Source organism: Cygnus olor, chromosome 21 (assembly GCF_009769625.2).
Source record: "Cygnus olor isolate bCygOlo1 chromosome 21, bCygOlo1.pri.v2, whole genome shotgun sequence".
Taxonomy (NCBI): domain Eukaryota; kingdom Metazoa; phylum Chordata; class Aves; order Anseriformes; family Anatidae; genus Cygnus; species Cygnus olor.
The window spans coordinates 7,217,241-7,243,553 of NC_049189.1; the positions used below are offsets into that span (position 1 = coordinate 7,217,241).

The 26,313-nt window shown below is 47.9% G+C and overlaps 1 protein-coding gene across 2 annotated transcripts in view; it reads left to right on the top strand.

Annotated features, from left to right (window-relative positions):
- Nucleotides 1–1,262: 1,262 nt before the first annotated feature.
- Nucleotides 1,263–26,313, top strand: part of CAPZB (capping actin protein of muscle Z-line subunit beta) — a 63,464-nt gene continuing 38,413 nt past the window's right edge. Inside the window, exons 1-2 of one of the 2 annotated variants that reach the window (XM_040533986.1) lie at nucleotides 1,263–1,423; nucleotides 18,042–18,131. In XM_040533986.1, coding sequence (XP_040389920.1) covers nucleotides 1,421–1,423; nucleotides 18,042–18,131 — 93 coding nt within the window. In that variant the 5' untranslated portion in view covers nucleotides 1,263–1,420. The remainder of the gene's footprint in view (nucleotides 1,424–18,041; nucleotides 18,132–26,313) is intronic. The other variant, XM_040533985.1, reaches the window with a different exon arrangement.

Sequence of the window (26,313 nt, forward strand, 5' to 3'; positions counted from 1 at the left end):
ATTAGGAGTCAATCCACAAACGTCTGTGATAACGTCTTAGAGGGAAGTCAGGGCTTGGCCGTGGTTGTCTCCTGGTGGATGGATGTACCACAAAATGTAACAGCGCAGGAAAAAATGAAGCAGTTCCCTTAAGAATACATCCCTTCTGTCACAATTGCACACGTGCTGTGGAGTTCCACACCATCTCCAGGAAGAATGCATCAGCGCAGGAAGCAGTGCGCGACTCCCCCTGACAGCATTTCTACTTTTTACAGCAAACTGAGGAAAGTAAATGGAACAGCAGCAGGGCTTTGGGCTCATGAGGGCCAAGTCCGCAATGCAGGAGCCAGGGAGCACCAGCAGAGGGTTCTTGGGATCCTGGCACCAGGCCTGTTGGTGCAATGCAGGCCAAAACATTTTTTTCCAAAGAGCAGCAGAGGAACGTGGTACCACATACTACCTGAGATGTTCTTCCAGGTTAATTAGGGAGGCTGCATCTGTTAAATGCACGTGTCCTGACTGGGGAGTGTAAGTACTGAGTCTGGCATCGGGATCGGTTTTATCTGAGATCATTGAAATGTCAGTAAGCACATTAGGAAAAAAAAATGTATTTCTTCCTGGAACAGCTTGAGAAAAGCAAACAGGTTTTATTTGTGCATACACCCAGATTTGCTGGTTTTTATCTCGCATTTGAGATCTGTAACACAGCTGCCCAAGCCCTGAAGTCATCGAAATGTGTAAGCACCTGCTTACCTTCCAGCAGGCACCTACACGCTTTGCCGAATCAAAGGCTCAGCTCCCCGAGAAGGCCGAACACCCGCCGCTCAGATAAACCAGCGATGTCGCTCGGTACCCAGCGGCCGGCCGGTTCTCCCCAGCGCTTGGGGGCTAAGGAAACCGAGGTGTGACCGGCGCTGGGGTGCGAGGGCGAGGCCTGCGAGTTCACCGAAGCGACGCCCCTCCAAGTGCTCTGCCTTTACCCCGAGGCCAAGGGCGGGCGGCTGCGGGGCTGGGGCCGGGGCTCAGCCCGCCAGGGCCGGCGCGCCGGCGCGCCATCACGCGGACCGCGACCCCGCCCACCCCCTCCTCCGCCGCCGCCGATTGGCCGCCTCCTCCCGGCCTCGTTCCCGCGCTGCCATTGGTCGCGCCCTCGCGCTGCTCCCTCCCGGCTTCCCCCCGCCCCCTCCCTCCCCACCGCCCCTCCCCGCCCCGTTGGCGCGCGGCTCTCCATACTTGGCGATGGCTGGCGAGCCGCGCGCTGATTGGCTGGGCGGGAGCGGCGGAGGGGGCGGGGCCGGCGCGCGGCGCTGACCCGGATGTTCACTCCTAGGCAACGGCGGAAGTGGAAGGGGCCGCGGCCTGCCTCGGACGGAGAGCGGAGGGGAACCGGGAGGCGCCGCCGTCGCTACCGCCCAGCGCAGCCCCGCCGAGCCCAGCCGCCATGGTGAGCCCCGGGGGGCGGCTGTGGGGGCCGGGGGGTGGAGGCCGGGAGGCCGGCGGGGGCCGGGAGGCGGCGGCGGGCCCCTCCCGGGGCTTTCCCGGGGCTGGGCCCCGGCCCGTCCGGTTGGTGGCCGCGAGGGAGCGGCTCCCCCGCGGGCAGGCCTCAGGGCGCTCGAGGCCCCGCCTGCCGCGGGTCGGGAGCCTCCGGCGGGCGGCCGCGAGGTGGCCGGGCCGCGCTGCCGAGCTCCGGTGGGGGCTGCGGGACGGGGGGGGAGCCCCGGGGGGAGCGGGTGGAGGAGCAGCGCTGAGCGCTGCGTCTCGGCGCCGCCGGGAGCTTGGGGCTTTTCGGCCGGGAGCCCGGCGGTTGCGAGGCCGCTGAGCGCGGTCTCGGTTGCGCCGCGTTTGCTGACTGGATCAGGCCGAGGGCCAGCCTTGCGATTTCGCTTCGGTGCCGGGTGCGAAGGGGGCTGCGGTCCCGGCAGGCTTGGCCGGCTCTGAGGGCGTCCGGCAAGGAGGGCGGGGGCCGGCCCGGGCGTGCTGGGCCCTGCCCAGAGGGCTGCGTGCTTCTGTGGAGCCCGCTTCACGCCGCGTAACCCCTGGGGTGGGATCTGTGGCTTGGTATTGCTGAAGGACTTCGTGCTGCTCAGAAATCTGTGGGTTAAGTGGTTCAAGCTAAGTTTTTGAGAACGTTCAAACGCAGCTTGACTTAAAAGTCACCGTGCCCAGCTATCCGGCAGTATAAAGGCTGGTTCAGTAAACGACTCTTTCCTTATTTTTCACCGTGAGAATTTCAGAGGCAATGCTTTATTTTTTTCTTTGAAACTGGAGATCACAGTGATCGCACCCCCTGCGCTGTGCAAGATGAAGCTCTTTAGTTTCAAGTGAAAGGTGAGGAATGCCTAAGGTTCTGTTCTTCCTGAGCAAATGCTGTACCTGACAGCTGAGTGTGCGACTCAGAGGGTGGAGCACCTTGACTGTCCTGCACAACTTTAAATCAAGATGCCTGAAGGCCTTGTGCGTGAGACCTGACGGCAGAATTTGCTGTCAGGATTCTGACAAACTGTCCTGACTTCTGCCATGGCAGAAATCTTCCCAGGAAAAGTGTTCAAGGAAAACAAGCAGGCTTCCTGTAAAATGCCAGTGGTGATACAAGCTTCTTTTCTAAGGGGATGCAAAAGCATGCTGTTAGAAGAACTCAGCTGGGGTTTAGGTGCGGCTCTATCCCTATTTTTGAGGAGGCAGAACACAAACTCCTCAGAAGTTTTGCGAATGCTCTAAGCTTATGCTGTCTGCTGGTTTTTTCCTGTTCAGTAATGGAGAGTGGTGGGCGTGGGGAGCTCTGACCAGGACTGCCGACACTGCGCAAGCCTCAGCTGCTGGGTGGGCTTTGGGTACGGCCGTGTGGCAGCCAGCACCTTACACGTGTGTTGTGGGGCCTGAAGGCTCGCTCGCGGAGTGGGGCAGCTGCAGTGTGGTTTGTCTGGGTCTAGACCAAACCGCTGGCCTTGGTGACAAGAGGCAAATGAGCTGTGCCCATGGCTCCAAACCTTACTGTCCCTCAGAGCCAGTGTTATGCAGGCAGTACAGTTGCAGCTCCCGGTTCCAGCTTCAGTTCCCACCCAGTGTTCAGAGCATTCCAAGGATCTCTCGTGTTGGGGGTACAAAAGGCCAGCGCTTTCAGATGCTCCACGTCAGGACTGAAATGGCCCCGGCACCGCAGGCTTCAGCAAGTCTTGGAGCAGCTGGGAGAAGCTGCCATGGTTCAGGGCATCATGTCAAACACTGCCTTGGTACTGTAGGTTTTCCAATAGTAGGGTAGAGCAGGCGGGGGAACTGTTGTCTCCTCCGTGCAGTCATTTAAGCCCCTCTCAAATCTGGATTGCTGCTGGTGAGTTTAAGATGCCAGGAGCGCTGGCATTTCAGTCAGGTGCTCGCTGAGATGGGGCAGGGCAGTGTGTGAAGCTTACAAACGTCCGGGTAGGTGCTGTCTCTTGTGCTAAAAATAAACTGAATGCACTGCTCAGGGCAAAGCAGGACTTGAGACGGTGCTGACTTCTGGAATTGAGGGTTGGCAATGGATGGAATCCAGTTACACTTTGTAAAAATACAAATCTTCCTTTCCAGGTTATGTAAAATATTTGCGAGTGTTTCTCGCGCTGTGCGGCTCTTCAGGAGAAGGCAGACAGTCTTAGCAAAGTTTACAGTTTAATCAACCACAAATACAAATTGTCTGGTGTAGCTTCCCATCGCTTGCTCAGAATGTGTGAGGCAGCTGAAAATCGCCGAAGCGCAGCCAATGATGCAAGAGGTGACAGTGACACTTAGCGCGCTCTCTTTGCACGTTGTTCAGAGTAATTAATGTTTTCAAGGTAGGGGATCTTTGTCTTGGGCAAGCACACTGCAGCTTCATGAATACCTTGGTTTTGTGCAGGTGCTACCAAACCAATACTGAATGACTTGTGGAACAGAACACTGAGCACTTGAGGACAGCTCTTGGAGCACTGAGTCCGCCCCTTCAAAGCCAGTTGTGTTGCTTTTGAAACTTTTCACGCGTGGCATAAGAGCTCAGGGCAGGTTTTCAGTGTCCGCTCTAAGTCCTTTGCACCTCGTGCCTTCAGAGAAACGTCAACTGAAGCTATTTCACAGAGTCCACGTTTTATTAGGCAAGTGTATGAGCTTAGCTAAATGTTGTCTAAAAAGGTGAATTCCCAAAGTAATCGAGTCAGAGGATGTTGGGCTAGGGAATGCTGCCGCTGCAGCGATGCTTCATCTTGCGTCTTGGTTTGTTAGCAGAAGAAAACCATCCTCAAGCTGAAGCCGTTCAAATGGGATTTCCTCGCATGGAAAATACATATGCTTATATCTCACTAGTTGACAGCTGGGAGTAAAACAAAAGCAAAGTACAGTTCACCTCTTTTGAATTACCGTTTTTAGTAGTTGTTGCTGTAGCTGAATAGAGAGGACGGTTTGGGAAGGCCACGTTGCTGCTGTCTTCCATTTCTAGTTCTACAGTTGCTGGCAGTCTCTCTCAGCTGAATTTCACGCGTGCAGGATATCCGATGGACCTGGGGAGGTGCGCGGCTGGGCAGCGCTCTCCTGTTTGCCTTTGCCTGGCTGCTTCTGAAGACTTCACTGGCGAGCGCCGGTGCCTTTTGCTGCTTTGGAGGTACGCTTGGTCAAGTCCAGATGGTTCCTTACTCTGCGAAATAAACTTATGGGGAGGCGATTGTTTTCCTTTTTCCCTTGCGCTGGTGCATGTTGCGGTCATGTTGCCTCAAGTTTTGTTTCATCTGAAAGACGGTTCAGTGCCTGCTGAGGAGCTGGCAGTCTTACTGGAGAAGCATGAAATTCCGAGCAGCACAAGCAGTTTAGGTCTGTGCTAAGCGCCCGGTTTTCCACCCCACTTCTCTACAATGTGATGTTTAAGAGCTTTTTTTTCCAGACAAAGGACGCAATTACAAAAGTTTAAGATGATCAAAATCATGTTGGTCCTCTGTTTATGTACGTGTTCTTATTCACTTGCTGTGCGTTATGATTTCCCCCTTTCCTAGTGATTTGTGCAAGGAGTTCTGAGGAATTTGGAAAGCCCCAACCAAACCTGTCTCTCTCCCCCCCCCTAATGCACAAGATCCCAAACTTGTATTTTTCCTAACTTTCCCACGTTTCCTAATCCTTTGCCGTTTCCAGGAAGATGGGGGGGGAAAAATCTCACTTTAAAACACGGGCTTTCAAATTTGCTTTTCCATTATAGGTAAAACCCACGTGGTGTGAAGGAGCAATGAGTACATCTGAGCACCCTGAGCCTTTCCCCAGCTTCCCGGTCTCTTTAGCTATGCTCTAGCACAGGTTTCGGTTGCTGATGGGTTATGTTAATTAAAAAACTACTTCCCTAACTCGTACATAAAGGTCAGGAATTCGGTCCAATGCAATGGAAGCGCGTGGCCATGTTAAGTACTTTTCCTTCCTCGTTTCTGTAACGCCTTGCTAAGTACCTGATAGCCCACGGACGAGGTATTTGTGTTGACACTGATGTGAAAATCGAGCAAATGCTCTGAGCGGATGCCTGATGAGGACTGGCCTGAAATGTGCGGTGCACGTGGAGAACACAAAGCTCCGGGGGCTTACCTGAGCTGGATAACAGCGGGTTCCTGTCCCCGGGACCTGAGCCGGCAGCTGACACCCGCTTCTCGTCTTGGGTCGTAAGGCAGGGTGGGACAGACCCTTCCAAAGGGGTTCTCCTGGGGAGCGGGAGCTCCCCCGCACGTAGCAGGAGAGCTGCTTGCTTTTGAAATTTCCTTTACGGGGCACAGGGGTGAGCGCTGAGCAAGTTTCGAAGAGATTTCCCCCTTTGTTGAGCTGGGAGGATTTGTTATGGGAAGAAAATGGAGAATACTTGAGAAAGCTGCTCTGCTCGTTTCCTAATTATAAAGTTGTAATTTTCCACGGTAGGTGCTGTCTGGGTAATGCCAAACGCAACGGCAATCTAATCTGCTGTCTGGATTTTTAGGTGCAACAAAAGTTTGAGTTACAGAATCAGAAATGAGATCTCTCTTTTTTTGTGACTGCCCCAAAAAAGCTTTTATTCAGAATTAGTTTAATTGCGTTAGATGGTATTTGGTGCTAGGCTTCCTAGAATGGTGGCCTGAGCTGTGGTATCCACCAGTAAGACAAATTTTCTGGTATTAGCTGGTGCTGTTCTTTGGCCCTGCCTTCCTCTCTTAGGATTTAGAACGAAAACACACGGCGTGCTGCGAGCTTGTGCTCTTTGTGCCACCACTTCCAAGTCGGGCTGAAGAATTGCAGGATGTATTTGCAGGCACTTCTCATAAACTACCTACTTTGTTCCTCCTCCATGCAAATTGAACCTTCCTGCTTTATATTCCACCAGTGTAACCCGTGTTATTTTTCATCGCGGGCTTGGTGTCGGAGTCCTGCCTCCTGCTTTAAGCCCTCAGGACGCTCGTGTTTAAGCTGTGCCGCAGAGCGGGTCCTTGCTGCTGCTCTGAGCGTGAAGAGGATGGATGCCCTCCGGGTCGTTTTGTTACAGAAAGCGGAGCTGTCTCCTTTCCCAGTGGACCGCGGTGGAATTTCCAGCATGTCCTTGTTGCAGGGTGACCAGCACTGGGTGAAAGCAGAACCCATGTTCCAGCAACTTAGCGGTATCAGCTAGACAAGAATGAAAACAGCGCTTAAGAGGATTTTATGTGGAAGGAAAAAGGGTTGAGAATGCACTGAAGACATAAGCTTAGTGGTTGCCTTAAGCCGCCAACCCACCACACCATAAATAATGCATTCTTTATTCTCTCAGGGAACTGTATTTGTATTCCTTCGTGTGATGGTTTGTCTTCTCTGTTTGACAAAGCGCTGAGCTTGGAAGTGCCTTCCCCTTTTTGCTTTGGTAAATGTTGGGATTTAAAAAAAGCTCAAACCACCAGCAGAGGTGGTTGGTGGCTGCCTGAGAGCCTGTGCTGGCAATTTGAAGCGGGCTCAGGAAACGAGAGATGGCTTTTTGTAAATTAATTCGAAGGATGAGAAAGCTGTGAAATGGTGGAATGAGGTAAAATATCGGCTACATCATGGTGACTGCAGCAGTTTAAAACTGTGTTTATCCACTGAGTGCTATCACTGTGCAAATTTAGGGGTTGTTATGGAGACTTTTTTGGGTGCGATGCCGTGGATGTATGTGATCTTGGCTCAGTAGTGACGGTGCTCCACTAGACGGTCAAATACAGTTTCACGTAGCCATTGGTACAGGTAGAGCTGTTTGAGAGCGTGGTAAGGTAAAAATTGGCCAGATGGAGTAACTGTGAACCTCATCCTAAACTGAGGGAGAAATCTGACGTGGATTGGAATTGGCAAATGTGCGTTAGGTGAAACACTGCTCCGTTATAACCTGTCTCTGCTACTTAACTTAAAAAGCTTGGAAAAGCACCGCATTGTTGAATTGCACGCTGTCTGTCTGCAGCTCTGACTCGAGGGTAGGTCAGGTGTGTTCATAAACGGCAAGGAAAACGTAAAAGGATGGAAAGAGTGGGCAAGCATGGGAGTAAAGAGTAAGGGAAGGAATTCCAGGGAACGTGGATGTCTTGTTAGGTGGAGATGGGATAATGTTAAGGCAATGTGCATGCAAAACCATCAGCTTCCTAGTTTTAAACTTGAAATTCTTATCACCGAATCCCTTGGATGAAACTGAACTGTCCTGCAAGCTTTGTGGTGTAATCCGCAAGGTACGCCTTGCTAGACACGAGCAAAAGGCATATTGACCTACTTTTCTGACCTTTTAGGCAATCGGAGAACATGGAGGGGTGAGGGCTAACTAGCTAACCTCTCCCTGGCTCCTCTCTGCCTTGCCAGGCATCCAGTTACTTGCCAGAGTTATCTCATGAATTTACAACCCTGGCTACCAGGCCTGGGGGCGCTGGAAAGCGCTGAGCTTGTGTTGTGCCAACCCATGCACGGGGTGGCGGAGCGGGGCACCGCAAGCAGGCTGACGTGCACCGATGGTTTCAAACATTCGCGTTAGGCTGTCAGTAAGCATGGCTGTGTTCGCGGCCGCCTCGCTGCTAGAGAATACGCCTCCCGGCTGCTGGGATAATGTGCGCTTTCCCAAATGGTTTTGATGTTAGTGAATTCTTGTATGAAAAAATCTAGGTTGCAGTTGACTGGAAGGAGAACACGGACAACTGGGAGCAACGCGCCGAACTGGGCTGTTCCTGCAAGAGCAAAATTCACCGTTTGGATTGAGTCGTTCCTCTTCTGGTACTGGCTACGTTGATTCAAAAACAAGCAAGCGCGTAGGATAAAAGGGCATTTGGAAAAGATTATCTGGTGTTCCCAGGATAAAAGCAAGCATCACGAACAGCGCAGTATGGCTAGGATGACAAATGGCAGCGTTGAATCTCAAGAGCTGTTGTAATTGTAGTGAGCAGTGTTGAGCTTGACAAAAATGAAGTTGAGGAACTTCCTGTGTAACCACACGCATCTGAAGTTGCCCGGCGTGAATGCCCCGTGCGCTCAGCCCCAGGTATTCCCTGATGGAGTGGAAACAAGTGGCTCCTCTGAGAGCTCCCAAGGTCTGGTACCTTGAGGCTGCCCTCTGGAAAAGGGGCTGTAGCTCCCGGTGGGATCTCATATTTAGGAATCTCCTGATAGCAGCACAGGCTGTAACGCAGAGCTCCTTCGATTCCAAGTGCTGGCAGCTTCTGTTTTCCTGCAGAGTTGTCTCAGTTGCTGCTGTTTGAACGTCCTTGCGGCACGCTGCTGTACCTCCCAGTCCCAGAACCTGGGTGGCCTGGTGGAACTGAGCTCAAGTTCTGGGCAGCCTTTGCCAAGGGTACCCAGCAGACCCCAGTAAAAATAAAACAGTCCATCTCTAAAGACTGATTTGGGCGCTTCCTCAGTCATATTTGGATGGAAGGCAAGACGCTGTGGATGAGAAACAGGTCGTGGGGCTGGGGAGCCGTTGCAGACCTCCTGCTAGCTTATTTCAGAGGCCGAGCTGATGCTGGTGGTCAGGAGCGGTAGGTTTACAGTGAGAATGAAGTGGGAGGATGGCGACGAGGGAGCATTAATCGGTAACTTGGGATACATCTGCAGGGCTGGAGCTGAGAGCCGTGTGATGCGATCTTACGGAGGTAACAGAAGTTTCTCCAAAGAGCCGACAAGGTCAGGCAGAAGATCCTGTCAACGATTTCCTGTCGCAGGTACTGCAAGAGCTCCGCTGGCTGCGCAGCAGTGATCCTGCCTCTGGTGCGAGTCCACGTGAACACGCAGCTGGGGGCAGGCGGCCCGTTGGGAGGTGGCTTCAGAGTCCCTTAGAACGCAAGATTTACTCGCCTGCACAACCCCTTAGTGCGCGCCAAAGCGTTTGCGGAGCGACAAAGTGAGTGAAGTGTGGTGCTGACTTAAGTCGCAAGGAAATACCTAGAGGCATCCCGAGCTACTCGATGCACCAAGTAATACCGAACGGTTCCGCTGAGAAGCAGTCTGGGTGTCTGTCTGTTTTGGGGTATGTGCGTACTTGTGCCCAGCCCAACAGCTATTCTGATAGTGAAGCTCTTAGGCAGATATACAAGCTTCCTCACGAGGTAGCTGCAAGAGCAGGACAGCTGCTTGTGTCTCAGGGCTGTGCTGTAACAGCTTTGTTTTTCCTTTTGTTTGGCTAAGAGTTCGTACCTGTCGAAATACCTAACAAAGAAAATGTTGGGTTTGTGTTAAACCCAGACTTAAACTGGGGGAAAAAAAATAACCACAACTGTTTTGCAGTAACAGTAGCCTAATTAAATTTCTTAAATGTTACCCAGAATAGTTGGTCAGCTCTACAGTCAACTTCAGGGACTTTAATCCCATTTATTAGAAGTTAACAATGCAGCTTTGCAGACTAGCTTCTCTATGTGGCTATTTTACTGCCGTTCCCATCTTACTCTTTCATGTGGGGCTAACAGATTGCATATTCACTTGATGCCATGATTTATTGGGAAGTGACTTTTTGCAAACTTTACGCTTCACAGGAATTCTTGGCAGAAGATGAAAGCTGGTAAATTACATTGTCATGTTTAATAAATAAAACATTGTTTCTGTTACCCAGAAGACAAACAGCAGTGCAGAAATCATTAGTGCTGGTGGCAAAAGGTCAAGATGAATAGCCTGTTCCCAGAAAGCCTTGGTGCTGGCCCACCCTGCTCTTCTGTCAGTACTGGGTGCCTCTGTTCGTTGGACAGGTGACAAATTTGCCCTGGACTTTGTATGAACTAAAACAATAGACGGTAAGTTAGGTTGGAAAGCACAAGTGGGTTTTGAACCCCTTTCAAGGTGTCCTCGCTGGGGGGAGATGCTGAGCAAGCACGGTGCTTTCTTCACCGTGTGCTGTACACCCGTGGAAGCGCTAGCAGGAGCTGAAATGGGCAAACAGCCCCAAGGAGTGTAAATCGGCTGCAGAAGTACTCCAGGCGATGCTGAGTTCCTGCCTCTGCAGCAAATAGCGAATTACAGCGTAATGGCCTGCTCCACGCTATCGAGGTTGCGAGTTTTTTCTCAGTTGATGTAACGTCGTTTGACAAATAGTTGTTCTATGAGACTGAGCTTCTTAGTGAAGTAGTGCAATGGGCTCTGGTTTGTTCTGAAGCTACTGGACGGAAATGCCGTCGGTGTATCGTAATCCACTCGGTAATTGCTTCGGAGGTTGTGCAGGGGTGTTGGGTAGCGTTCCGTGGATGCTGAACAGTGCTCACTTGATTTGGAGGTCAGAGTGATGAAGTCCAACACAAAACAGGATTCAAAAGACACTTGAAAGCATCAGCTCAAAGGTAAAGAAACAAATGAGGGCTTAGGAGAACGCTGACTGCGAGCTTTGAAGAGCTGGAGTGCAGGAGGAGATTCTTCGGTGGCTGCTCCTAGATGACCATGGCCACTCGCTTCATCTGTCTAGGACTTGCCTTAGGTGTGCTGTCAGCCTGAAATAGTGATAAGTATCCGATGTCATCAACTTGCTGGTGGCAATGAAACTTAAGCTGCCTCATTTGCTCTCCTTCCCGTAGATTATTTTAGTTCCCCATGCGACTCTTTGGAGCAGACGTCTAAGTTACTCTTCTCCTCTTTACAGAGGTCCTGCAGGGATCCCTTGTGAGCCTTGCTGAGATTAGCACGGCTTAAATTTCTGGACCGGGGCAGAACAAAAACTGGTCAAAGCAGACCTCTCATTTTTTGACAAGCGCACGGGTGTGTCTGTTGGTGCGTACGGCAGAGACCTGAATTTAGAAAACCAGCCTTGAATGTGGTTTTGGTCGTATAGTAGCACTAGTACTGCTTCTTCATGGCACGCTCAAATCTTCTAAAAGGGAGAGCAGCGTAAATAAAGGCAGTGTGTTCTGCAGGAGAACATCTCTGAAAAGGAGTCGCTGATGTAAAGGCTGTGGTATGACTTGTACAGCGCTCTGTAAGTAAATGCAGATGACATTGGAGACCAAGTACAGCAGATTTCGCTAAAATATTGCGAGCCATCACTTCTTGCTTTTATTTTAACCTTTAGTCCTTCTCATTTGGAGTCTGTGGAACGGGCATTCTCAGCAGCCGGTCTGTCTTGTTTCGTCTTGACCACAGCAGCAATGTATTAGCAAATCGAGCTAAATGTTGGTATGGATCTGACATGGCCATAATTGTCAGAAGGTAAAAGCCCTGGAAAACATTCTGACCAGAGAGGACCAAGCTAGGAGTAGTTTGAGAAGGAGACTTTGTCTGCATCAGCCTCGTGTTCATTCAGTGATCTTTGATCTTTTATTACTATCCATGAGGTAGCGTATCTTCAGCTTTTACTACACTTGATTACTTCTTAACTCTGCTGTGGGTGTTACTCCCGCTAGTTCACCTTGCTGTCGGGAATCCCTGATTCACGGGAACGTTACGAGTGGCTTTAGATAGGATCTGCCAGAAGAGGGTTAACAGCCGAGGGAAAAAGCATGTAGGAAAACAGATCGCAAGGAGAAGGTGCGGTTGATGGAAACATGATGAATGCAGAACTTGTCTGGGCTTCATGGATCGTATGGAGTTACTCCCCTTCCATCTAATATCTGAGGAAGTGAACGCTGACAGCCTGTTGTGCTGGGAGGCAGGAGGGGAATCCTGCACTTAAGGTACTATTGGGCTTTTATTACCCACGGTTACAATAATTCAACCTTTTGCTGAAGCTTCTAGCAGTAACGCTGTTCTGTTGTGTTACTTGAAAAAGGAGTCTTCTGCCTTCTGAGCTCTGCAGGCTGGCAAGGAGCAGCGTGGCAAGCAGGATGGGAAGCTGTTTATCTGTTTCAATTAAAAAAAAAATAATAAATTGAGCACTTATTGAGCACTTATTGAGTACCACAAAGCTGTACCATTAGTCAGACATTCCTGTTGGGAGAACTGACAGGAAATAATGATTTACAACCTGGGGTATGTCTGCAACATAAAAGGAAGAAGAAAGTCATTTGCTGGTTGCATACTTCTGGCCCTGGATTAATTTATGAAGGTATTTTGCTTGTAAGCCGACCGGCGATCAAAGCGGCCTGATGTGCAATTGCTTGAAATTGCACGAGTTAAGCAAATGTTTTATTTTTGGTGTCCCTTTGGGTTTCTGTCTTTTATTTCAGTTCTCTGTAAATTGAGATGCTTGCTTATGCTTGCAGTTGGGGTAACTTCTCAGCTGCGGGCATTTCAGCCCCAAGTCAGAATATTCAGCTGATAAAAAAACACGGGCACCCCTGCCCAAATAGCAAATGTTTTCACTCTTTATGTAGTGTTTTTTTAACCTTGATCATCGCTTCTGAAGTACTTTTTAGGTCATCCAGCTCTTCTAAAGTTGCATCAGAGACTGGAGAAGGCATGGAGAAGGCTTTGCATGGAGGTGGTGTTACGCTTGCGTGTCTGGTTGGGATGGTTTGGCAGCCTGAGAGCTTTATTCCTCAGGAAGGGCTAAGAGAGGAGAAGCTGTCACTGCAGTAGCACTTAACTACTTCTGCTGGTTTCTCTTGGTTCAGAAGTTAGCTTGGGGCGGTGTTAATGTAGAAATACAATACAGAAGTGAAACCAGTCTGGTTTTCTTTTTGAAGAAACTGCTTAATTCTGTTTGTGCTCAGCAGTAACGTAGGCAAATGAGCAGGAGCCATCAGAACAAAGCTGTGAAGACCAGGGAATTAAATCTGCTGACCTATTAAATCTGATAGAGAGAAGCAAATTCCTGCTGACTACAAGGCTGGGAGCTTGAAGTGAAATCTCTTACCTGCTTTCAAATGCAGTGGCTTAACCTTTAAAACGGGCAGAGGCTTTGTGTAAACCCTCTTTTAAAACCTGGAGTACAGGTAAAATCTCAGGTAACGGGCAATGGAGAGTTGGGAAAACTTGTGAATGCAGTCTGTGAATTTTGGGAAGTTTATGTAGTGAAAAGCTCGTGCAGAGATATTTAGAAGGAGAAGCGAAAATTGCTCGTAGGTGGTAGCACATTGGATTGCTGCTGTCTGCTGAGAAGAGAAACCAAGCACAGCGCCTGTGGGGTGCTACCGGCCCTGCCAGTGGCATGGTCTTTGAAGGGCTTTGGGTACAAGTCCTGGCTTCTAGCAGCCGTGTTTATCAGGTGACAGCTCGGTGTAAAATGCGATGCAAATGAGTTATTTCTTCCCTCAGTCTGCTTGAGCAGGCTTGGGTGCCTTGAACTTGAAGAGCTGTGTGAGAAGCAGGGTTCGCATCCAGGGTTGCACGGCCATGGTCAGCTGTCGCTGCCCAGTGCTGTTGGCCATGTGCTGCCCTGGCCGGGGGACCACCGAGTGGCAGCTCCTCTGTGCCCCTCGCCTGGAGGTTGCGTGCCCTAAAGCTGTAGGGGGTCAGAAGGGAGTGCAGTGCTTTGCCTGCTTTACGTGTTCTCTCAGGGTGGCTGCCTACAAATGTGAGGTCAGAAGAGCCCCGTTGCTCTTACAACAAATAACAACAGCCGTAGTCCGCCCCCGTTTCAAGTATCGACAATGGAAGCGCGTTGGTTTGTCGCACAAACAAACGCTCCCTCTCAAAACAATTAAACAAAACTGTGGTGACTTCCTGAGCTTTTGTGGTTTCTGCGTTGAATGACATCTGTCCGTGCTCAGTGTTTGAACAATACTGCTTTAGTATGAATGGAATGAAGAAAGCACCTAACCGTGCCTCTGTGCAGCTGCACATTCGTGTAATAAATGTTTTCCAGCGCTATGTTTTCATTTGAGCCTCAGTGCAGAGTGCTGAAATGACCAGAGACCTGGGGCCATTTGAGAGGGTTTCTAACTTTGCCGTTGCTTAGCGTGTTTGCAAAAGACTGAAGGGAAGAGCAGAATGCAGGCAAAGGAAGCTAAACAAACATCACTACTTCTGGAGACGGATTTATAACATTTTGCCCTGCAGTAGTATCATGGGAAAGCTATAGCAGATGCTTAAGTGGAGATTGGAGATAGCCAAATATCTTAGAGGAAATGTATTAAGGAGCTTTCATCTAAGCTAATATTTTCAGTCTTTGAGATTCCTATGATCTCTTAAATCCTTCAGTGACTTGAGCTGTAATAAAACTTCATTTAGAATTTCTGTCTGAACTCCCTACTCCTCCACAGCAGCTCTGTGCTGGATGAAACGGAGGAATGGTGGAAAACGTCCTGGTATCACATAAACGCTAAGCTCATTAAGCCCTGCAGCCTCAAAGAGCTTGGCTCCAAGAGCGCTCCAGACTGAGAGACGGCCTGTCTAATCGCCTTCCCAGCGAGCAGGGGGCTCTGAGCCTCTCCATGTCCAAAGGCAAGAATTGTACAGCGTGTTTTGTCTGGAGATCTGTGAGGAAACCATGTCTTTAGGATGCAATTTACTGTGAGAATTCAGCAAATGCACACCTAGAAAAGGTGAAGTTGCAGTGTAGGGACGAGTGGCCTAGGGCAATGGGAGTGAGGTGAGACATATCCGGAGTTTCCCAAGAACACCTTCCTCTTGCACAGCTTGTGTAAGGGCTTTGTGGGATTCCCAAGTGCTTCTAATAACATGCCACTGTCAAACTTGCAGGAAAAATACGTTCCTGGGAGTGTTCTTTCCTCTGTAAATACAGGAAGTGTGTGTGGCTGGGTTTGATGCCTTAGATGCGATTCCTCTGTCTTTGTGATTCCCCTGAAATATCCACAGCTACTCTGGATCCTCCAACTGGGACAGAGGTTGAAACCAAAGGATATATGCAACCAGAGACCTCATTTTAAAAACCTTACTTCACCTACACTGAACGAACAAGGAGCAAAAACTACGAAGGGGTATACTTACCCGTTTGGTTCTGAAGTTGAACATGACAGATATATCCAGTACCAAAAGGTAGCACTGTGCCCTGTCATGCGTGTGCTTTGTGTTACCTTTCTGGCTGTGCCAGCGTGGATTTATGCTGGATTGAAGTGACTGTATAACCACAGACTGAAGCACAGAAATAGAGCAGAACCTGCCTTTATTTCAGTCCTTTAAGAGGTCTGCTGGCAAGCCATTTAAATGCTCTGCAAGAAAACTGTTGGTATGTGCTTGGCTATTTTGTGGGTCCTTTTTGGTAGCACACAGGCATTTATGCCAGCTATGGCTGAACCTCTGTAGGAATCCATGCCTTAAACAGTCTTGCTTGTGTCTTCCTACAGCTGTTACTGAATGTACCATTATAAAGATGGTCAGTCCAAATTCTTTTGGTTAATCCATAAAATGCTGCAAATGCAGAAGATAGTCCTTCATTCAGTGTAGTTTATTTAAAATTACCATGCTATTTATTCAACACCAACTCTGGGTTAATGGTAGTTTTTAACATTGTTTTTTCCCTAGTTTTTTTTGTCTATCAAACAATCCCAGCTGGCAGAGGAGGATGGAGCACTTCCGTAAGTGTTCCCACGATCCCCAAGTGCGGAGTGTGACCTTGCGACCGTGTGCCAGCTTTCCTTCCTTGATGGAAGAGATAGCAGGAGGTAAAGACAATACTTGGTATGAAAGGTCCCCTGCCAGGGCTTGGCTGCTGGAGCTGGGCAGTCATAGCCCATCTAAATTATGTCTTTCCCTGGGGACTAAAAGGTTAGTAGAAAATAGTGAGTTTTCCCTTCCCTCTGTTCGAAGAAAAGAACGAGATGTTGCTGTCTCTGGGGAGCTTTCTCCCATGAGTTTCTAATTATGCCTGTAGGTTGTGCCTCTGCTCAAGCCTGGATTGATGTTTCATCTTCATCTGATCTTAAATATTTGGCCCTTCCTGGGCAGGGGGCTGTTTACTGTGTGGAAGGAGAGGAGATAATTTGTGACTGCACGTGTGAACAGAATGTGGAGTGGCTTCCTATTTCTGACCCTGCTAACTACACGGATCATAGCGCGGAGAGGAGCGAACTGCCCAGAGCTTGAAGCTTGGCTAGTTGTGGGTGCCTGGGGAGACTCCAGCATGGAGGCAGCTCAACCCCCACTTCAGTCCCTTCCTGGTAACCTTCAGTCACTGACCACCTGACAGAGATAAGGAAAAGGTGTTGAAAAACTCAGCCGTCGCTTGTTTCCATGGATGTGGTGACAGTCAATTCATCAATTGATTTGCGGTCGTTTTTCAAGAGGAATTAACTTCGGGCTTATTTTGGCCAAGAATTTGCTTGTCGCGTTACCCAAAAGTTTAAAGAGTATGGGGGTTGAGTTTGTCTGTCTTGAACGTGTGTTGCTTCAGTCGCAGCAGGTGACTGCCGTAACTTCTGTTCCTGGCGTCGGTGCGTTCTGCTTCTCAGGTCAGAGGCCCTCGATATTCAGGAGACTTGCAGGCAGATGAGAGTCAATGCCTAGAAGTCTGTAGAGCTGGAGCTTTTTCCAAACAGGATGTCCTAAAACTTAAACTGGATGAGAAATAAACACAATCTCTTCCAAGCCGGCTGTCTGACTTGCTGTCTGTAAAATATTTATCTTTCGATAGTGAATGGGCAGTGCCTTTTTAGAACTGTTTTCGTAATGGATGGCCGCTAAACTGCGAAATCCCTCCTTTCCTCATTGCCAAGGTACAGATTAATTGCAGGAAGCTCTACTTCCCACTGCTGCTCGCTGATGGGGGGATGCCACTTGAATAATGTGATTACGTAACTGCTTTATTTCTGACGTCTTTCTTAAATACAACTTTTAGAGCTTGGCTGAACGTAGGAAATTAAATTTAAGCTCATTGTGGACAGGTAGGTAGAAAAAGAGAACAAAAATGAGAGGAAGAAGCAGTGAAAACAAGCTTGCTGTGCTTCAGCTGGATGACGACGTTGATCAAAGCAATGTGCGGCTTTTGGGGTACTGTTAAGTTTGCAGGAAAGTGTCTCTCTTATGCCTTAGTGAGAAGGAGAGCTAAAGGTTATGCCAAGAGCCTGGCTCTGCTCATCAAGTGTCTGTGATAATGTCTTGCGGATTTTCCAACTCTGAAATGAATTTTAAGCTTTTTTGCGTGTGTGGAATTGGACGCAAGGCCAGCTGCAACAAATACTATTGGGATACGTTGCTGCAATTTCTTAAAATATTTAAAGCTGATGATTTCTCAGATACAGACAGATTTTGGTTTGTGTTGTAGAGTGAGAAGGAAATAATGGATCATACCTTTGTCTGCATGTTTCACTTTTTTTTGGTAAAGCTGAAGGAGTGGGGGAGAGCTCTGTCAGAACAGAATTTGCCTTGCATACTGGTTACCTTCAGCTGAATGGCACAACGCAGATGAGGAAGTACTAAAACTGCTTCAGGAAAAGGAACTTTCAGTTCCCTAACTCTGCTTATTGTTGAGGTAGCATGGAAAAACATTTCATTAAACATTTGCACAAGTGTTGGAAACAATTTTTGGTGGGAACTGGACTCCTCTCCATCAACAGGACGGTGTTAAATTGATGGCATGACACAAGCTTAAGCTGTGTCCTTATGTCTGTGCTTTAGAACGCTTTTTGCAATACCAAATGAATAATCATCGACCAAATGGAACTGAACTTTATTGAAATCTGTTTGTGTTGATATAAAACATATTGCTGGTTAGAACTAGAAGCTGTATTTCTCGTATCAGAGGAGTTGATGAGCACTGCAGTTGTGTCTGTGAGCATGATGTGCTTGTCTGTACGTACTGTGACTGAGGGATGTTCTTGTTTCCGCAGAGTGACCAGCAGCTGGATTGTGCCTTGGATTTGATGAGGCGTCTGCCTCCGCAGCAGATAGAGAAGAATCTCAGTGACCTCATTGACTTGGTGAGTACCGGATGCTCTAACCTAATGGTGACCAAGCCCTATGCATGACAAAGATCTGGTATGTAAGAATATTTTCTAAAGCATCTCCAAGGTATGGTGATCTGTGGTTCTCTCCTCGTGTTTCGGCAAGGTTGAGGAATGGAGTAATTGCCCAAACAATGTCATCAATCTACGTGTTTATTTTGGGCAAGCCAGCAGGTACTCCTGTGTGTGCGTGGACATCCTTTTGGATGAAGGGTCATTAGCAGCTTTCTTGATGAAGTCATCGGCAGTTTGGAGGCTGTTGTTTAAAGCAGCTGGGGTGGTTTGTACAAACGTGATGCGTGCCCTTGTACGTGTGTACCGTCTCCTGCTAACTGCCTGCCAGCCTGCAGCTTGACACAGGACTTGTGCTGCAGGTGCAGCGGGTGTGCGATGGCACATGCTTCAAAGACTTACTGAGACAGAACATTTCAGGACTAGAACACTGGGGTTCTGGAGAATGCCCAAACTTATCTATAAATTATGCCCTACCAGGTATTCTGCAGCTCAGTGAGTATCCTAAAAACTCCCAGCCAGCTGTGTTGTGCTGATACCTGTTTTCTGCTTGCCCCTGCAATGTTTACTTCCCTTCCATAAATTGGTAGTAAAGACTATTAACTTAAGATTTATAATGGGCACAAGCATCCTTCTTCAGATGCATTTGATTTAGTCACATATTCTGTGATGTGATGTGTTTGGGGGCTTATAATAAGCTAGTTAGTGCCAGCTGCCACAGAATCATAGAATAGCCCAAGTTGGGAGGGACCCACAAGGATCATCGAGTCCAACTCCTGGCTCCTGTCGGGTCCTATCACTGGTCACTGAAGAGAACAGATCGGCGCCTGCCCCTCCACTCCCCCTCGTGAGGAAGCTGTAGACCCTGGGACAAGGTCTCCCCTCAGCCTCCCCTTTCCAGGCTGAACAAACCAAGTGACCTCAGCTGCTCCTCGTATGTCTTCCTCTCTAGGCCCTTCACTGGGGTCCTTTGTAGCCCTTCTCTGGATGCTCTCCAACAGCTTCACGTCCTTTTTGTACCGTGCTGCCCAGAACTGCACACAGTGCTCGAGGTGAGGCCGCACCAGCGCAGAGCAGAGCGGGACAATCCCTTCCCTTGACCGACTGGCGATGCCGTGCTTGATGCACCCCAGGATACAGTTGGCCCTCCTGGCTGCCAGGGCTCACTGCTGGCTCATGTTCAGCTTGCTGTCAACCACAACCCCCAGGTCCCTCTCTGTGGGGCTGCTCTCCAGCGTCTCGTTGCCCAGTCTGTACGTATAGCCAGGGTTGCCCCATCCCAAGTGCAGGACCCGGCACTTGCTCTTGTTAAACTTCATGTGGTTGGTGATTGCCCAGCTCTCCAGTCTGTCCAGATCTTTCTGCAAGGCCTTTCCCCCCTCGACAGAGTCAACAACTCCTCCCAATTTAGTATCATCAGCAAACTTACTCAAAACACCTTCTAGTCCTACATCCAAATCACTTATGAAAACGTTGAAAAGAACTGGCCCTAAAATGGAGCCCTGGGGGACTCCACTGGTGACCGGCAGCCAGCCTGATGTAACCCCGTTTACCACAACCCTTTGAGCCCTGCCCGTCAGCCAATTGCTCACCCATCGTGTTGGTTTTATCTGTCTGTATGCTGGAGATTTTGTCCAGTAGGGTACTGTGAGAAACCATATTGAAAGCTTTACTGAACTCCAAGATGACATCAACGGGCTTCTCTTGGCCGACTGGATGGGTGATATCATAACAGGAAATTCAATTTGTTAAGCAGGACCTACCCCTCGGGAACCCGTGTTGGCTGTTACCTATGACTGCATTGTCCCTCAGGTGTGTTTCAGTAACTCTCAGGATAATCTCCATAATTTTACCAGGCACTGACGTGAGACTGACAGGCCTGTTAGTTACCAGCGTCGTCGTCTTTACCCTTCTTGAAAATTGGCACATTTGCCAGCTTCCAGTCAACTGGGACCTCTTCAGATTCCCAAGACAATTGAAAAATAATTGAGAGGTCCCACGATGACATCAGGCAGCTCTCTGAGCACCCTGGGATGAATCCCATCAGGCCCCATGGACAAATGGATCCAGGTGGAGCAGCAAATCCTGCGCACGTTCAGGGTTGGTTGGGAGTTTCTTTCCCACCGTCATGGTCCTCCAGCTCAGGGCACTCCCAAAGCCTATCATCGGTGTTGAAGACAGAGGCAAAGAAGGCATTAAATGTCTCTGCTCTGCCTTTGTCCTCGTTTGTGAGGTGACCATCCCCATCAAGTAGCAGACCCGTGTTTCTCCGGTCCTCCTTTTTCTATTCACATACTTAAAAAAAAAAGCCCTTTTTATTGTCTCCCACAGACCTGGCCAGCTTCAACTGTAATTGGGCTTTGGTCACGTGAATTTTCTCCCTACAAAAGCAAACAGCATCCCTGAAAACAGCGTGGCACAGTTTCCTCTGACCTAAGCTTCCAGATGTTTGCAGACGTGGTGCATTGGTTTGGAACAGAGCTGTTAGACCTTTGAACTAAGCCTTTCCTCCTACCTTCTTGTGAGAACTACATCCCCTTTCTGTGCAGGTCTGAATTTTATGCACGATGCTGACAAATCTTATCCCAGAGACCTTAAAAACCTGATGGTTCTGCAACTACTTGAACTAGTACCTCTTAATTAAACACTTTAAATAACAGTATCCAAACTGTTTATCATCTTTACACACAGAGTGGCTGCTTACCAGGGAAAAGTTGAGCCGAGGAGGTCTGTTACTAAGTGGAATTGAAGCTGGTAGTGAGCTTGGGAGGAGTCCTCTGGTGAAAAAGCCGGCTGATATAGATTTATCAAACTCTATTTAAATACTGCGTTTGGTTACACAAGCCAAGGTATAGATAAGAAAGCTCTGTGGGTCAGGAAGGAAATTATTCCCTGCAGGAAGGGATTATTTCTTTCTTGAAACCATTTACTAATTGGCTACATCTGTGCCACCAAAACTCTTGGCAACCTAAGGCATCATTTTTGTGGCTGTTGCTTGGGGTGGGACCCAATAACTAAATCCTTCGTGTGATCTGGTATGACATGGCTATTTTTCTGATGGAATTTGGAGGAATGAATGGATATCAGGGCTTAAGCAACTCTAAGGACCGACCAGAACAATGACTGGTGGGGGGAGCTATGGTAAGCTTGGCTGTATAATTGCTATGAGGTTTTTCTAATGACTCAGAAAATTGCTAGTTCCCTCTAAATGTTGGAATTACTTTTGGATGGTGCTCATTAGTGCTCTACATGCTTTCCATCAGCATCTCACTGACTGGGCTTTTTTTCATATTGGGAGCGTAACGTGAAACAGACCAGTTTGAACCATGCGTGTTAAGAGGAGGGTCCATGGGATTCCCACACTAGTTCCTGCAGTTTCTTCTCTGGGGTGGAGATGAAATGACTTGTTAAATCCAGTATGGCTTCTTTATTGTTGAGACGTCTGTGGACCTACCTCTTCTGCAGCCCACTCTCAGCCTGACCTCCACAAGACACAAGTCTGAACTCCGTACAAGAGCATTACACGCACTGCCACCTTGTAATAGTTCCAAAACCATCATGGGCCAGACTCTAGCAAATAGTTTGACCTTTTTTTGGCAAGTTTCATCTAAACCTTCACAGCTGATGGTTTTTATTCTGTTTGCTGTACTGTTACCAGACAATAACCTCCTTGAAGTAAAAGGTCAGGCTACAAATGCACGATGAGCATGAGCAGGTTCGTTAAATTCGTGATAGAACTATAAAAGATGGCACGCTGACTTCTGCTTCCTTTCTGCTTGGTTTCCTTGCTTCATTACATTTCTATGCTGGAGTAAACTTGAAGCAAGCAGGGGCATGAGTCTTTTTTTTTTCTCCACTGTGTAAAGAGTAGGTTATTTCTTGAAGTCTGCTTGTAGCTCAGCTTTCTGCAGCCTTTCTGTAGGAACTGATCTGCAGGCTGATGTGTAACTTACTGCTCTCGTGCTGATTAAGATCCATTGGAAGGCAATGGTGATGACTTAAATGCGTCTTTGTATGCAAAAAGCTTTCCAAAACTAATATAGGAAGAACCTAACGTCTTCCTAGGTTTGTAATGCTGCACTAAGTTCCCTGTCTGAGGTCCCTGTTACTCTGTCAAAACTCTTCTCTTTAATAAAAGAGCATCCTGGGGCCAGTAAGAATGTGTGGAATATGTTCAGGGCTGTGCATCACTGCCCCCAAGTGTTGAGCTGACCAAGGCAAAGGGTCTGGACTTGAACACAAAGTAAAAAAGGGTGGGTAGAAGAGTAGAATTTTTGGGTCATTGGCCCTCATCAGACCAGACGCTTTTCTTTCGTTAGCAAACCAGTTTGTGGGTTGCCCTTTTACCACATCTGTTGCTGCTTTTTCAAGCTGCAGAGTCCTCAATTAGAGTTCATTAGAGACCTTGTCAATCACAGGACTCCAGAAGTGCAGGCTGAAAGAAGTTGTGTGCGGTGCTGGTAATGTGCCTTGGCATGGAACGCTCTGCTTGGAATTCAATTAGTCGTTAGTTGTAAATAGACTACTTGGAGGCTGTCAGCGTGCAAGAGGACTTTGAAATCGTTATGAAAAGTGTTTAGTGTAGGCACATGCCTTTTTAAGGACAACTAATTTAAATTAGAATAATTTTCCATGGAACTCTGGGAACTGGGGTGGCAGAAGGCTGGGAGTGTGTACCTGTCAGCCAGGCCTGGAGTGTAATTCATTTTCCACGAGAGGAACGTTACAAGGGATCGCGCTGCTCTGAGTTGGAGTTATCGTGAGGATACCCCAAGCAATAACACTTGTAGCATTGCTACACAATTGAAATCTGTATCATAAATACTGTCGCTCTTCCTTATTGCCTCAATTTCCCCAGTAGAAGTTGCTGCTGTTGACATTCTGTGCTTACGGAAGTCAGTTGTGAACCACGTGTTCCATCGCGTGCTGAAAGGGGAATATTAAGGGGATTTTCAGGACGGAAATGCTTCTTTTATCAGTTAAGAGTAAGGTTTTGGTTTTGCTCATGCAAATCACAGACTGGAATGAAATAAGGAGGCTGGTAGAATGGGTGAATGGTTTATACTGAACGATCAGAACGATCTTGGAGAATCGTCCTCCTGCTTCCTTTCTTTGAAGGTGACAGCTGTGTGGTAAGTCGGTCCTCATATGCTTTTAGCTGTTTTTTTCTCCCCAAGAGAAGCCCCATCAGCTTTCAGGCAGTGCTGTTGTGGAGGCTCTCTGCCAAGGACGCCCTGGAAGCACAAAGCAGGGTAGGTGAATGTTAGCTGGGATCATGCCTTCCTGAAGCCTTTCTCTTTCCAAGACAGCTTCACTGACATGTCCTGGAGGGGTGCATCTCTGGGAAAGGATGGAGACTGGATTTGTTGTGCTCAGGGGCCACCTGCAGCAAGGGGTCTGTGTCAGGGTTGCCTTGATGGCTTTGGCTTGGATATGGAAGCTGATGTGCCCTCAGTCTTGGTAAAAGTGAAGCAGGTTCCTCTGTAAGTAAGAATTTCCTGCCAAATGTTTAATTTGGGTGATTGCCTGTCTGTGCACATATAAACGGAATGAAAAATCTCGCTGACTCAGAAAAATCAGATGGCTGGCATGAAGTGGGAATGGGGAATCATCCTTTCAAAACTGGATCACAAAATGGACGAGCAGACTCACCAGGAGAGTGGGGCTTGTTCGCAGCCACAACTTTCATCTCTTCCCAGTAGGACTGGTATTCAGATAACGGTCAATTTATTCCCATTCTTCTTCAGTGTTAAATGTGAAAGCTTCCTTGAAGTAGAGAATCAAGTTGTTGTTGACAAGGAAGAATTAAGGCTAAAGTTATTTATTGATAAAGCAATCAGTAGCTTCACTGGTTGTTTTTTCAAGGGTAATTTGTACGTAAAGATTTGGGAGGTAACCATCTTTGCTTGAGTTTCTAATTACAGCAGAATACTTAGATATTTTAGTATGTGTTACTTTTTAAAAAGTCCCAGAGTAATGAATTTACACATGTATAAACTTCTGATTTTGAAATATTTGAACAATGCTCATGAGCCTGCTTCATGTAGCTAGCGTGCTTCCAGGCAAGCCTCAAATCTGCTTGTGTGCCTTTTGATAACTGAAGATATATGAAGCTAGAGAATTTATCCTCAGTAAAGTGGTGTTGCTTCGGCTGCACAGACCATAAAGAACATGAGAATGTGGCTGGGGTTCTTTGTATCTCAAGTCCAAAAGCCTAAGAAGTGTACAGTTTTGAGGAGAAAGATAAAATAATTGAATGCAGATGGCTAGCTGAACAGCTAGTGAGGGTAGAAGATGTTTTCAAAAAATAAATAAAATTCAGACCCAGTGAAAACGTGAAAAGAGTGGAAGCAGAACTACGCTGACAGCCGCACGGTGTAAGAGCTGAGTTTTTGACCTGCTGCTCTTCCTGAGTTTGCTGATGGGTGTGATAGGCTCCAGGCTATCTGCAGCCAGTTGCTTTTCTAATGCAAGGATTACTGGCTAAAGAAAAGGGGGGCTGGCTCCGAAGAAACTTACTGTGGTTACGAGCCAGTTTTCCATTCGGTGAGTGGCTTTAAGCAGGCGCTTTTCCAGCTAGAAAAGATTACCTCTGGATACCTTGATGGTAACTGGAGATCACCATGTGTGCAAATGGTCAGCGTGATGCTGGCATAGAGCTAGCAACCCCGCTTACATGAGATTGTGAAAACCAATTTCTGCTTCACTTCTGGCTCTGTATTCATGTAGTCATTTTCTTCTTAAGCCTGAACTGTGTCTTTTTTCTTCCAGGTTCCTGCTGGTGTTACAAACCCTTGAAATGTCTGTTCAAATCTTTCTAATGCAGTGTGTTTTGGGGGGGGGGGGGAGGTCAGGGGATCACTTGATGAGCTTGAATCCTGATTAGAAACCTATCTAAGAGCTTTGACAGATCGGGGGTGGGGGGGTAGAAACTTCAAGGTAAAGAGCTGGAGAGTACGCCTGTGCCTTTCCTGTAGTTGTTGCTGGATATCTCCAACACCAGCTGGACTCCTGACACATGCAGTCGAGACTTCCCAAGATATTGATATGCTGTGACGACTCATGGGACTCGTGACTGGTAATGAGATACAGAAGCCTTCACCTGCAGGTCACTAGTCAAAATCTGGGGCGCCTCATTGTGCCTGCCAGATGGCTAGCTTTTGTTTCTCAGTAAGCTCCATAATGCAGAATCTAGCAAAAGCCCTATTTTGTCCAGCAGGTCACCGGAAGAATGCCAAGGATGCTGTTTTATGAACAGTAGTCACCTTTCAGAGATTTTAGATGCACTTCCTTGAGCTAAATTGAAAAAGTCTGTAAGTCTGTAATTAACATAATGTTTCTGCCATGACATTGCTGACTGGATAAGTCCAGATCTGCAATCTTATGCTTGCCTTTTCCCAGAAAAGCTAATTGATTTTTCGTTTCATTTTTGATAATTCTTGCAGTGCTGGAATTCAATGCAAATAAGTAAAGCTGAGCTGTTTCCAATATCAATTACATTGGCCTTGGACACGAGTACATTTAAATGTCATTTAATAAACAAAGCATGAAGAATGTATGGCCCTTGGACATCTGATGGATCAAATTAAGGTTTAGCAACGCGTGGATTTGTGGGAGCGACTTTACTAGTAGTTTTAGGTCCAAAATGAATGGAGCCAGGCTTCCTTCTAGAGTTTCTACGACATCCGTTAGACCATGTCTGTGTTCTGCAGGAACAGGAAAATCTGAGGCTGTGGAATGACTTGGAAAAATTATATTTTATTAGATGCTGGCCAAGAGGGGAGGAATCCAGGCTGAAAGGGGGGGGGGGGGGGGGGTGTCTTGTGCTAAAACAATTCTTCTGTGGAACTGCTGGTGACTTGCATGGGCTGTTCTTTGCAGCCAAGTGACTTCCCCAGGTAACACGGGCAATGTTTTTGTCTACTTCTGTAATGATATAAGTTGCTGTAAAGAAAAAGCAAAGTCTTAAGAGTTCACGTGCAATTAAGATACTTGTTTTTCAGTTTGTATGCAGCTTTTAATTAAAAACACATCAAGTTGCGTGTTTTCAGATACCTGCATGTTATAGACACACATTCCAAAGGACAAATGGATCTGAATGCCTTCATTGCTAATATTTTGAAGCTTCTTCTAAAACCTTAAGGAA